Source organism: Cariama cristata, unplaced genomic scaffold (genome assembly GCF_000690535.1).
Source record: "Cariama cristata isolate BGI_N322 unplaced genomic scaffold, ASM69053v1 scaffold237, whole genome shotgun sequence".
NCBI lineage: Eukaryota > Metazoa > Chordata > Aves > Cariamiformes > Cariamidae > Cariama > Cariama cristata.
This window is the reverse complement of record NW_009626827.1, coordinates 25,296-39,057: the sequence shown is the minus strand read 5'-3', so window position 1 is coordinate 39,057 and position 13,762 is coordinate 25,296. Positions and strand designations below refer to the sequence as shown.

General features: G+C 38.1%; 1 protein-coding gene across 1 annotated transcript in view; it reads right to left on the bottom strand.

Moving 5' to 3' along the window:
- Positions 1–718: 718 nt before the first annotated feature.
- LOC104164730 (aminopeptidase Q) overlaps positions 719–13,762 on the bottom strand; it is a 38,262-nt gene continuing 25,218 nt past the window's right edge. The window contains exons 15-22 of the mRNA XM_009704163.1: positions 13,135–13,173; positions 11,686–11,839; positions 10,694–10,788; positions 9,864–9,971; positions 5,920–6,090; positions 3,665–3,805; positions 2,352–2,427; positions 719–865 (exon numbers count right to left, since the gene is read on the bottom strand). Of these exons, the coding sequence (XP_009702465.1) occupies positions 719–865; positions 2,352–2,427; positions 3,665–3,805; positions 5,920–6,090; positions 9,864–9,971; positions 10,694–10,788; positions 11,686–11,839; positions 13,135–13,173 (931 nt within the window). The remainder of the gene's footprint in view (positions 866–2,351; positions 2,428–3,664; positions 3,806–5,919; positions 6,091–9,863; positions 9,972–10,693; positions 10,789–11,685; positions 11,840–13,134; positions 13,174–13,762) is intronic.

The window sequence follows — 13,762 nt, the reverse complement described above, 5'->3', positions numbered from 1 at the left end:
CTCAGGATGATTTGCTCCATCACCTTTCCAGCAGGCGGACAGACCTGTAGTTCCCCGGTTCCTCCTTCCAGCCCTTCTTGTAGATGGGCATCCCATTGCCTAGCCGCCAGTCGTCTGGGACCTCCCCAGTTAGCCAGGACTGCTGGTAGATGATGGAGAGTGGCTTGGCAAGCACATCTGCCAGCTCCTTCAGTATCATCAAGTGAATCCCATCTGGCCCCATAGACTTGTTCATGTCTAGGTGGAGCAGCAGATCGCTGACTGCTTCCTCCTGGATAATGGGAGGATTATTCTGTTCCCCACCCCTGTCATCCAGCTCGGAGGATTGGCTGCCTTGAGGATAGGACTTGCCCAAGGTCACAGTAGAAATCATAAACAAAACAGAACATAAAACTTTTCCAGCTTCATGTGGTTTTGCCACAAACTTTTACCACACCTTTCACTCTGATTTAGGACTGTAGGTTAGATTATGATTAGTAATACATCCCTACTAACAACTCATCCAGTAGGAAATCAATTCAGATATAATATGAAAATGTACCTCTCATTTCTTTTGCTGAACTTTCTTTTCTTTGTGAATTATTTTAGCTTGACTTTCCATTTGGGAAGACAACCACAGGACTCACAAAAATGTGCTTTATCTTTAATTACATTTTTAAATGAATATCAAAATGCTAGTGAATCACACTCTAAAATATACTGGAAATTGTTTTCAAAGTCAATCATCTACATTTTTCTGTAACCAATTAGCAACTTTGATTAGCAGTTCTTTCCGTTCCATATTTTCAAATTTTGTAAACTCCAGCAGCAGAGTAGTAGCCACTCTCTCATCCTCTTCCAGTGTAGCATTATAAAAAACCTGCAACTGAAGAAATAAACACTAGCTTAGTTCCCATAACTTCACTTGCAGCAAGCAACTGTGCACCTGACAGACGCTTTAGACAGAATTGCACAGAAAATGGGGAGATGGCAGAGACTAAAGAGGGAATGGGGCAAGCTTACTGATTTGTACTAAGGTAGGAAAGCTCCTTGCACATTAGGAACGTGCCCCTTTGCTGTCCCTCTAAAAATCCTTTCTAATGCAGCCAACTTCTCTAGTACTGGTGGTACCACACAGTGTCTAGGACTAGTTGGGTAGCAGAATCCTCTTGTGCTACCTGTTCCACAATCACAGAACAAGAAATCTCTCCTATCAGTCTAATGAGCAGAAGGCAACAGAGGACTGAAGGACAGCAAAGAAATATATGAGGGGAGTGGGAAACGAACAATAAGAGAAATGAGATAGATATCAGCATGGCAACCGGCAACTTAACATGCCAGCAGCCCAACTTTTGGTACATTTCCTGTAGACATCATGGCAAAGGTGATCTCTACAGATTTTAAAAAGGAAAATGAGACAGCTTTGATAATATTTATTGGGACTCCATTCCAAACTTGAAGGTTAATTTAAAGGCTGGCACAGGGCTATTGCTTTTGCCATCCTGGGGAGTTAACTTGTCCCTAAAGAACAAAAGGTGTAAAACTTGTAGTTCATGAATGTTGAAGAGAGATTTATTTGATTTTAGGAACTCACTCTGAATTGCTCTCCTCATTAAGCATCACTTCTCAGTTACTTGCTGTATGCACGCATCAATCAACAGCAAAAAATGGAAGCAAAATTTTTCTTGAAATGACAGATATTAGCAGTTCAGGGCTGGCACAAAAATGTGAATCACATGCAAACAGCACAAAAGCTGAGCTGTTGAGAAAAGAAAGTAATATTTTGGGAAAGAATCTGAGGAGATTTGCACTGGAGCCAAAAGAACAAGAAAAGAGTATGAAAAGAGCAGTGATAGTCATTAATTTGTCGCAGGTACTAATGTGGATTATTTTGGGGAATAAATTAAGACAGCCTACAGCCACCTCCCACAGATTTCCACCCTTCAGAAGGTTTCCCAAAACCTATCCCCTTTTTCCAGATGTACAGCAGCCCAATTAAAAAGTATTGTTCGTGGGCTCATCTGGAAGTCATGCAGTCAGAAGGAAAGAACTGTATCACACGTGTAGGCCATCTGTTCAGCACATAGGCAGGCAACCTCTTGCACCGCAACCACAGAGAGCAGGACAACATCCATCCCTTCACAAATGTTCGCTTCATGCCGTGCTTACCAACCAGCTGCTCACACAGACTGCAGGGCTGTGGGTGCATGTTCATATGTTTATTTCTCAGATGAGGAAGTATAATTTTTCTCAATGTTTCAACACAGCCACATTATACAATACATTCTGTGATTTATTTAAAAAGCAAGAGATTTAAAAACCTGTATTTACAAAGTGATATAAAGTTAAAACTAACTGCTTCTCTGATTTACCTCTTGGATCTGCACATCTGTGTTGACAAATCTCCCCATGACTTTTAATATATCATGTAATAATTCCTTCCCATACCTGTAAAATTGAGATAAAGGTCCTTCAAACAGCATGTTAGCAAACATAATAAATTTCATCTCATTTGAAAATACTCCCACTATTTAGTTATTCTTTACCACATTGGAAATACCAACTAAGCTGAAGTTTGCAATTGTATACTCTTTTTCCCCTTTTAAAGAAATCGCATTAACATTCAATTAAATATTTGAGCAGGATGAAACACACTAATTACCCTTCATTTTAATTTCCCAGTAAGATCTGATATTTCTACTTTTGGTAACATGAATTCTTTGCTTAAAAGGGATAATCTTTTAAGCCAAACTGAGCTAGAAAGGCTAACTGATAATGATTCTAACAACTTGGTGTTTCTGTTGGTATCTTGAGGATGGCATATAAATTAAGGCACACACTATTCTTTTAGTTTGAAAACAACAGGTCAATTTTCCAGCAAATTTCTCATCAGTATGGAACACAGAAAAGCTCTGTAAGGGAACACGTTGGTGTGACACAAACCTGTTACAACATGCCTTTTCTAGTGTTAGCAATAAAGATACACATGTGAATACTCCCAGATGGCTGGTCTTGGTTATGTGCCTCTAATGGCTCCCGATGGACTCCTCTGCCACCAAAGGCAGCCGGAATGTACTCTGTCACAGCCCTGCTGCTTTTCACCAATGCCAAGGAGAGACGGACCCTTCAAGCAGACATCAAAATGCTTGCTTTGCTTAAGTCAGGTAACCCAAGCTCACCTGCAGTTTACCCACATCAATGCAGGTAGGCTGGAGGTGGGTTAGGACTCAAGTCAGGAAATAATACTATAGCTGGTCCTTGCAGTGGCTTGTAAACCTGTATGCTCCAATCCTCCATCTCCCCATACTCTCTTTGGAAAAGAGGTTACGATCTTACTCCAGCATTTTACACCCACGCTTGTGAAATGCTAGTGGATAAACCCATTTCTAGAGTCAGAATTTCCAGGAAATTTAACACTTAAAAGCACTGAAACAGTAATGAACAGACTAATTTTCAAACCATTCTGTGTCTGACATGAGCTCTTCTTTCACATTAAGCCCTGACCAGAGTTGAACCCGCTGAAAACCCTCTCTGCATACTTAAGGAATTGCATCAATCATTACAAAAAAAGCCATCTCTGGAAGGAAAATCTGCACCTGGGTTTTACAGCTCAAACATAAAGATGGGGGAAGAAGGAAAAGAGCCACAGAAATAAAGGGAACCCAAAGCTGGTTGCTTACCATACCTTTCACTTAAAAGTGGCCAATTTTCTGTAACAAATTCCCAGGCTATATGGTGCCCAATATCCTTTGTCATCACATACAAGATGACGACTGAAGTACAATTGGAAGAAAATAATGTATTGCTGAGTCCATATTGCAAGTACCTGTCAGAAAATAAGGTAATAATTGTACCTATCACTTGCTCTTTAACAGTAGTGATCTGGAAATATTATCCAGTTCAGGAAAATTCCTATCTCAACAAATACCAATACTTTTGTTATACCAAAGTTGGCGTCACTTTGAGCTGTGTATTCAGGTTGGGTTTTGTCCTTATGTTGATGAAATCCCCTGTTGCACGCTGACTCTCTTGCACTGACTCTCCATTTCTCAGTAAAATGAGGGTGTAACATATCAGGTGAATATATGTGCTTTTCTGATCTGTGTTACAGAAAGACAACCACTCCTATCAGGCAACCCTGTGGAAGGGCAAACTGGTCCTCAGTTTCCGGAGACTCATTTTGTGACACAGATGGGGCCTAGAGAGTAAGCCAGCAGCAAGACACTCTGTTATGCAAAGAGGACCTGTTTATAGGGTCCCCTATAACAAGACCCAGTAACAAGGGGTCTTGGATGCTTTGATGGGGATTAAGGCATGATTTCAGAAATATTTTAGGAACTACCTGCCAATGATGTCAGTGGCAGCAAGTGCCCAAATATCTTGAAAAAGTAACTGTTCTCTTTTTGCCTCAATATATCACTTTGCATGCTCCTACCTTCAAGCAGCACTGTTAAAGAGTTACCTTCTTATAGGGTCTTGCAGGCAGCTGCTTTATGGTTAGAGTAGATGAGCCAGGTTTCTCCCATTTGCATGCCACCACCATGCTTAACAGAACAGACAAAATATACTGAGGGCCAGGAAAAGCCCAGCTTAACATTCCTCACCCCAAAAGACTTTCAGGGTGGCATTTAGAAAAATAAATTGGTTTAAATAGATTGGCTTATCAACTTTAAGGCACAGGGAGGAAGGAGGTCATCACAACTCCCTGAGCTTGAAAAGGATCAGTGCTAGTCTGTGCCAATGACAAAGTCAATAAAGGACCATAAGTTAGATGGAAAATCAGCATAGCTGATGGGACATCTCTTCGCAACCCATCTTGCCTTCTCAGGCATATTTGGTGTGTCTTCTGAAATGACTGCCATCACAAGAGCAGGTGGCTGGCAGGAGAAACATCTCCGCTGCCTTCAGAGCTTTAGACCCACTGAGTTTATGCCAAATCTTGGATGATCGTTCTTTAGGCCATCACTGGCAAACTTCTGTCCTTTGACAAATCCTTTAGGTAATATGGACATGATAGATTACAGAATTCAGCTTCAATATCTTTTTACTGGTAAAGTGAAAAGATTATATACTGATGACAATGAAAGATAATAAATACAGTATTCCAAACTGTGTTCAGGAAGCGTTTGGACAACACTCTTAGATATATTGCTTAAATTTTAGGTTGCTCCACATGGAGTCAGGACTTAGACTCAACGATTTTTGTGTATCCCTTCCAAGTCATGATATTCTATGATTCTATGAAGCTGCAAAAATAAAAAAAATTACTTTTCAGTGTGAGTCTGCACTTCAAATGGTGAGCAGTTTGCTAGTAAGTCTATTTTCATTTCTGCCCTTAACCTGGGTGATGTGGTTTCCACACAAAGGCTAAATAGACTATATCACTTTAGTTTGGAAACAAAATAAGCAAGGGGGAAGGAGTATAGGAAAATTATATAAAATCATAAATAGTAGGGAAAAATGTCAAAGCAAATTATGATAACCGCTGTTTCTTGCAGTGCAGAGAGTAAGGGGAGCCAATGGGTTCCAAGTTAAAAAACAACACAAAATAGGTTTAAAACAAACCAAGAGGAAGCATGTTTTCATACATGCAATTACATTATGGGATGTGCTGCCATAGTCTGCTATAAAGCCTGAAGATACAATTTTAGTTCAAAAAGGTCACTAGATATATTGACAGAAGAGAGGCCCAGCGTTAGACATGACACACTAGTTACCAGCTTGGGAAATCCCTATCTCAGTGATTACCAGCATCTGGGATGTTGTACCCACAGAAGGATTTGTGTTTGCCCTGTTTATCATACTTTCTCCACAAGAAAACGCTTAAGATTCTTCCAGTGTTCTGGAAGACACATGCCTCTAGGGCAGGCAAAACTCCATCAGGTTGTGTTCTTATAATTTACTTCCATTTACACAAAGATATACTTTGATCAAGGTCACCTGTAAAGTAACCATGACTCTTTGGCACAGCTCATGGCAGAGAGCAGGATGTCTTTATCTTCCTTTGTGGAGGTGGTATGGTTATACATTTCCCATGCAAAATTCCATTCTTTATCACTTCCCACCGCAACACCATAGCAGCAGACTGTTCTTTTAATTAAAAAGGGAATTCTGCAAAGCAAAATACGATTTAAAAGTACTGTATTGTTGTAAAGTCAAAACCAGCAGTTAACACATAACTGAAAACTAGTGTTTATTCATGGTTAAAAGATGCACAAGAAAGGAAATACAAAATAGCAATCTGAATAAAGCCAGGAAATTTGACTACCTTATTCATGATTTAAACATTTAAAAAGCATGCAGTTTAAAGGTAAACCAAAAATATTTTTTTAGAACAGTTGGACCAAGCTATTTTGTGTACATACAGTGTCAATGTCACTCTTTCACATCACAGCTTAGGACATGGATCAAACCATTAAAGAGAGTACGGCTTGCTTATAAGCATCATCCCAGACAAGCCTTTTCAAAGTTTCTTCAGTCAATGAATCCAGTAGGAAGAGCTGTGTGCAGCACAAATGGAAACAGAAGGGACATTTCTCCGTGCAAGAGGCAGCCTCCTATTACTCCCACCCCAGGGGAGAGTCCTCAACATAGCGATGAATTTCATAACAGAAAGTAAATGCAAACATTATCAGTGTAATACTCTACTTCATATACAAAGCCTGAACAGAAAATTTCTCCTGTGCCAATAATGTGTCCCTGACCTCAAAACATTGTCAATGCTTTCCAGTGATAGCAATGTATTCTACTATGCAGGCTATCTGAAAAGAGTTTAAATTAATGGTATTTTGGACTAAATCTCTGTAGGACAGTGGGTCCCATTGCTACAAATCAAATGTTTAACTTCCCAATGGCATACTGTTAATCCGCTTAGCATTACATAAGACCAAGATTGTATATAGAGGTGTAAAAACTATCTTCCATTAGATCAGGAGGTAGACTTGGAAAAACAGACAAGTTTCTGGTCACAAAAGCCATTCTTCAGGCCCAAAACTGGAAGCAGCAAATTCAAATTTACATAGAATTTGTGAAAAATTCCTCTGAGTTTCAGTAGACCATCCTAGAGAAAATGAGGATGATACCAGCAGAAAGAGAGACAATATGAGTCAGATGGAAGGCTAAATGACAGCAATCTTCAAAGCAGAAGGCAGAGACAAGTAAGTTGTAAACTCTGGAAACTAAGGACTGGTGGGAATGAAAGAGGGAGTCCAGTGTTTTGCCTGACAGACATCGCTTGTTAAGAAGTGAAAATGCAAGACGCAGGGATTTTGATAGTTCTGTCGTAGGTGAGGGATTTCACTGGCATGGTAACAAAAAGTGTGGGCAAAAATTAGTTTGCATTCATTTACCTGGATATGTGCTGGAACATAAGGGATTTGCCACCAAGAATGATGCTTACTGAGACTGTGTGGTTATGTCATACTAAAGAATAGTCCTGCGAGGAATCCTTTTATGACAGATTTATTTGACTTACAGGGTCTAGTAATTTAATAATCATTTCATAACAGTGCAGAAAGAGACCATGGTAGGGTAATAACAGGGTAAAGCTGCTTTGGCTAAAATACAGCTATTTATTTTGCTACTGCAGCTGTTCCAATAGGTTCAAGAAAATATTGGTTACTGAGTGTAAAGTTGTTGTGGGTGAAGAGCACATGGATAAGCTCTGTGTATCACTTGTCTGCATCTGATGTTCAGCATTCAAGGCAGGCTGTACGGGCAACCTACTATGGGACAACAATCTACTGCCTCGTAACACCTATGGTGGTCCTGAAGTGGTTTATGTTGTATAGTTCACAGAGGAAGTCCACTGTGGTCCAGAGGGACTACGGAGCTTGGGGTTATATTAGATGAGGGATGGAGCTTATTAATCCTGATATTTTTTTTCTGGGAGTGCTTGTGTGGTTTGATATTACTGGCCTGCCAGGACTCTGTCATTTCTTGAGGAAGGTGCAAAAAGCTGCTGGGAAGAAGGGTCGATTATTTTACATTGTTTTCCTGGAGCCAATGCAGAAGTGACATAGTGGTTTTTTTAACTTTTGAGGGCAACAGCAGTATACAGCTACCTTTAGTAAATAACTAAAACGTACAGCAACATTATCCCTCCTTCTAGACTCATTTCCCTCTTTCCAAAGAAGACAAGCCAGTAACAGCACCACAGAGAATACATTAATTTAGTTAGCTCCACTTCACTCCTATCAGCAAAAAAAGAGTAACACTGAGAAACGGGCTGGGAAACACAGCTCTTGGCTTGTTTTCTCCACGGAACAGATAAAAATGCACCATTATCAAGTTCAGTTAAGTTCTGCCAGGATCTGTTTGGAAATGGTCAGCTGAAAGTTGATCACCTTATCTGAACGGGCAAAGCATTACTCCCTTCCACAGATGTGAGAATCCTACCGGGTTCCACCTGTGGCAGAACAGCTATAGTGTGCTGTTACGAATTTTGCTCTCAGAATGGAGAACATAAGAGCATCTGTGAAATATGAGTCAAAAATTTTTATTGTGCCCTTTTCCTTTTCTATCCAGCAGATGAAAAGCCTTCTCTTTAACTGAACAGGAACTGTGATCTGTCATTTGAAACCTAAGAAAACCTTTGTTTTTTTCCTTAAAACATGATCTTTTTTTTCACTTAATAAAATTCATAGCTGATTTTTTTTCCACACTTATAGCCATGTGAAATGTGAGTCTGTAAAGGCCCTTTGATTGTATCTCAGTGCCAGGAAGGACAGTGAAATTAATCTTCTCCATCTAATTCAAAATCAGATCAGCTAATATATTTCACAGAATTTTCAGCTTTTCAACTCAGATAAGGTATGCAGTATTCCACTACGAAAAAAAAAAAATTCATATATTATTAATAGGGGAAGGTAAGTGACTATTTTGAAAACAGCCTGAGAATTCAGCATAGCATTGTTGTCTTTAGTGTGAGATAGAAGGAATATTCTTTCTGGAATATAACTGAAAGTATTTAGGCTATTCAAACTTTTCAGTTTAACTGCAAAGCACAATTTGGTTTTTATGAGAATGATCACTATGATGCTATTTTAAAAAGTACAAACGTAAAAGTACAAGTTTGGTTCACTTAGCCAACTACATATATCAACAGACATACAAATAACAGCAAAATATTTATTACAGCTACAACAAATAAAAATAATAATAAACTTTAAATATTCACTCACCGTTGCCAATACTATTTGACTATTGCACAGAAAAACATCAAAAGAAAGAGGGAGGAAAAGAGAGTAAGAATTTCAATACATCGTAAATTTTCTTTAACAATGCAATTCTCGAGTACAGAAAGTCTGATCTTGGTAGAGCCCAGACTCCATCCTCACAGACCAGAAACCTGACCACAAGGCTCCAGTATCAGCATAAGAACTGACAGCTGTTCCTAGCACCTCTTTACGTGAATACAGAACATGCAAGGCAATTTGATGGGCTCAGCAGGGGCAGATGCCTGTATCATACAAACATCGTTTCACTCAGTATTGCTAAGAGAAGCTTAAAAACTGAGTTGGTATACATGATAACCCTAATGCTGTACTGCAGCAAAGCAACTGGACAATATGGGATATCAGCCCTAATCTGAGGTTCACCTGTTATGTGGCTAAACAGATTTTGGTCTGCATGGCAAAAATCTGCATCTTCCAGCATGTAAAGTCTAGGTAAAAAGCAGTAATTATGAAATCATCATAAAGTTGGGATTCAGGGAAGAGGAGCAGGTTTGGGCAGCACAGTTAGGCTTAAATTCTGTCATTCTGTCGAGAAAGAAGAGCAGCGTACAGGAGCATTTCTCATTCTGCCTCCCCCATGTTAAGAGCCCTTTAACTTTCCAACTCATTTATGCATGCACACCTCTAAGAGCACATTATCATTCTTACTTGTACTCAGGGTTGTCGATCCACTTAGCATACAGTTCAGATGACAGGTTCAAACAGTCTTGGAGACCCAGCCAGCACGCTGTTGCAAAAAGTTTTTCCAAATACACTCTTGAAGAGAAGCCAAAATAGCAAGAATAAAAGATATGTATTCCATATTTGGAGTATTTAACTGTGCTTAACCAGCACAGTTTCAGCATATGACGCTGTTAACCGAGGAAAACCTCTATTAGAAACAGTTGAGGTTAATTAAAAAAAAAATAATTAAACTACCAATAATGGGTTCCTGACATCAATATTCATGGACATTAGTGAGGCTACCAATGTACCAATGTACTATAATTTTTCTTAGTTTTTTCTGTGTTTTATATCCCTCTTGGTAGTTCTAAGAGACTAGTTGCATCTATTGCAAATCACTCTGACATTCAAGACTATGGCTGCAGTGGCCTTGCAAAATGAAGTATTTTAAAGTTCTAATGATTGATCCATAAATCACATATGATGTTCATTGCTGCCAGATTTTCCCCAACTAGCAGCAGTCTATTGAACCTGTTCTCCAATAAACAAACGCTACCACTCAGATTATTAAACTATCATCTCTTATGCTCACTAAAGAGACTGAAAATATCCCAAACTACCATGATACTGCAGTTTCATTGGAGGTGTCATCATAAGTAACACACACTTATAGGACAGTAAAAATAACAATTCAGTTACTTTCAAATTAATTAAGAGCATTTTTCCTGTATCTTGTATTTAAATTTAGAGGCAAACTGCAGTGTATCAGATCCAATCACATCAGAACAAACTTTTGAGAAAAGCAGAATACTTACTGAGCAAAATAGTCATCTCCCAAAGCATCAACATTTTGACGGATAAAACCTGCATAATAATGGTATATTGGCAACATTCTCTTTAAAAGGTATTTCTTTTAAAAGAAGGGAAAGAAAAATTACTTTAATTTAGATGCAAGTTTTTATTTTACTGTATTTTTCTTTACTTACTCAGATTTGTCCTAAGTATTTACCACTATTAATTTCTTGACAACACAGCACATTAAAATGAAGTATATAAATGGAGTCTATAATTCATCACCTGTACATGCATTCAAACTGGGAAGTTACCATTTCACATCACTAAGACCTTTGAACTCATTATGAAAGAAAACAAACGCTCATTCTTCAGAGAAAGAGACAAAAAAATAACTTCTCAATAGAAAATACTTTGTTGTTCTCACATATTTTAAACATACCTTTACTTTTGGAACTTAAGAGAACTATTATTGTGGGAGTGTACTTTAAATAAAAGTGAAATCTTCTTCAAATAGAAGGAAACAAGTAAGACAGTATCATTTCAGGTAGCTCAAATACAGGAGAGAATCATCTCATTTAGTATCCAAACCCAATTCCTTCTTTCTCTCCAGGAAGTTGAACTGGAAGGCAGTACAAACCACAGAGCACATACATACTATATACCCTTTATACATAGCAGTGTTACTCCTGTTACTTACTACTGACAGCTGTATTTTCGAGATCCTCCGTTTTACAAAAATGTATGATCAAGCTTAATATAAAGAATGTTAATATATTTCTGCTTTACAATAAGAATTGTGCAAGATTCAGTGATATTTATCATTGACTAATATATACAAATAAGTATCCCCTCCTATTTAAAAAAAAGTTCACAAAGTCATGCAAAGGGAATGACAAGAACTATGACCCATCATAGTCATCACTACATTCTTGAGAATTTAAAAAGCATTCATTTTTAGTTTGGTTTACTTAAATGGTCTAGTACCTTTCCTAACTAACTAAAAAGATGATACCTTTAAAAGTGGATATACTTCATAGTTCTTCAGAGTACTTTCCAAATTCTCAGGTACTAGGTTTAACAATACCATATTCCATATGAAGAGTTCATCCTCTTTGGCAAGGTACTTTGTTAGTTCAAGCGCTGTTTCAATCTGAATGTATCCAAACCTATTTGAAAATAAAACCCTCGAGCATACCTATTCACATTAATTACCTACCACAAATATATATTTAATTATGGAAGTGACAATAAAACATCAGGATACTGCATGGAGAGTGAGCTAGAAAAGATGTTGGAAAAATAAATTAAATATAAAACAATGGTGCTTTTAAGAGCTGAACTCTCAAAACATTTAATACAGTGCACAGTGCCACTATCAAAGTAATAGAATAATCATGGCTGTAAGCATGGCAGTATGCAGACTGTATTCTGCTTGTGTCTGCAGGATACAATACAGGCACATTTACAGCATGCATCAGTCTCACTAGAACAAAATGAAGGAAAAGAGCACTGTTTTGAGTTACAATACATTTGTATTTTTATTGCTAAACAACATATTTTCATTACAGGTTCTTTTGTGGAATATACATTATTGTAAAAATCAAACAATTTAATTCACATGCATTCTATTTGTGGAATTAACAACTTCAGCATGGCATTTCTGTGCCTTAGTGTGGAATTAGCATCGAATTAATTTTTTCCCAATAAAATTCCAATTTAAGCCTCTCTCCTCCAGAACATAAACATTCCTAGTGCACTCACATAGGAACACAGTTGTATACTTCACAGTTACACTCCTTATTAAATACTAGTTTTGAGCTCTCTTATGAGAAAGGACATTTGTATGAGAGGAGGAATGCGAATTTTTACTTCCTCCTCTCAGAGCTACCTCCACAGGCTCTGAGGGAGGGCAGTATGCTTTGGCCACCTCCTCCCTGAGCTCCCACACCACAGGTGTTTGATGCTTTTGGGATCTCTGGTACATTTGAAGCACAGACATATTTATTGCTTCTTCAGCTCCCTACAGTACTGCTGGCCTCTCTAGCACCACAGATACGAACAACCGATTCATCCATCAGCAAGGGAAATGAAAGAGGTGTTAAGAGTCATGCAGGACAGCATAGCTGAGATAGCCCAGAAGAAATTAAGGAAAATTCAGAATGTTCATTCAGAATCTTTTTTCTGTTACAACAAATATAGGTTAGTCCCTAAAAAACTCACGACAGTGCCATTATTTAAAATATTTCCTAAGAGTTGGAACAAAAGTTAAAAGAAATTTTGAAAGAAATCACTCAGCACTGACAGAAGAATGGATTAAATACTTTACTCCCCACCATTTTGTCAAAACAGCTCTTGTTCTTATGAGGCACATATGCATAGGAATGAACAAAGCAGAAGTAGCAATGTTGAATGCAATCATGTAGTTTAATAATTTTTTATGACATATTTGAAACATACTTACTGTGTCAATGCAAAAACATCATCTATCAGCTGGAACCTGCTGACAGCATTTTTCCTGCAGAAAGCATTTATGTGGCATTAATAGATCTAAACATGTCATTAAGAGTTTAAAAAAGGTTTACTATATTTCAGAAGGATAAGAGAAGTCCCTAACACTTTTTCTAAGCCAGTATCTTCTATAAAACATCATAAAATGGATCCTGCATTTTAAGCTGAAATTATATATGTGCTTTTAGAGATGTTTATATACACAAATACAGAAATATACAGCTACATAATATATCTATATATATAAATATACAGCTACACTACATTAAGCATGCAATTTTAAGACCCCTCTCTTACTTGCATGCTGTAATGAAAATTAAAATATGGAAATGCCACATTGCCTAAAAATATCCTGGTCATATCATTTTGGTACTTTTTTTCCTTTTGAGGCTTCAGTTCAGAATACATACTCAGATTAGTCCAGAGCAGAGTGTGTATCACTACCATAAATTAAATGACCACGGCATAGCCACTGGTGAATCCCTGCCTACAGCTCATCCACCCCCATCTCTTCTCTGCTTCCATGCCCCTTTGGCTCGGCTGCTGCTCGAGCAAACCTTCTCACTGACAGGCGTCAAAAA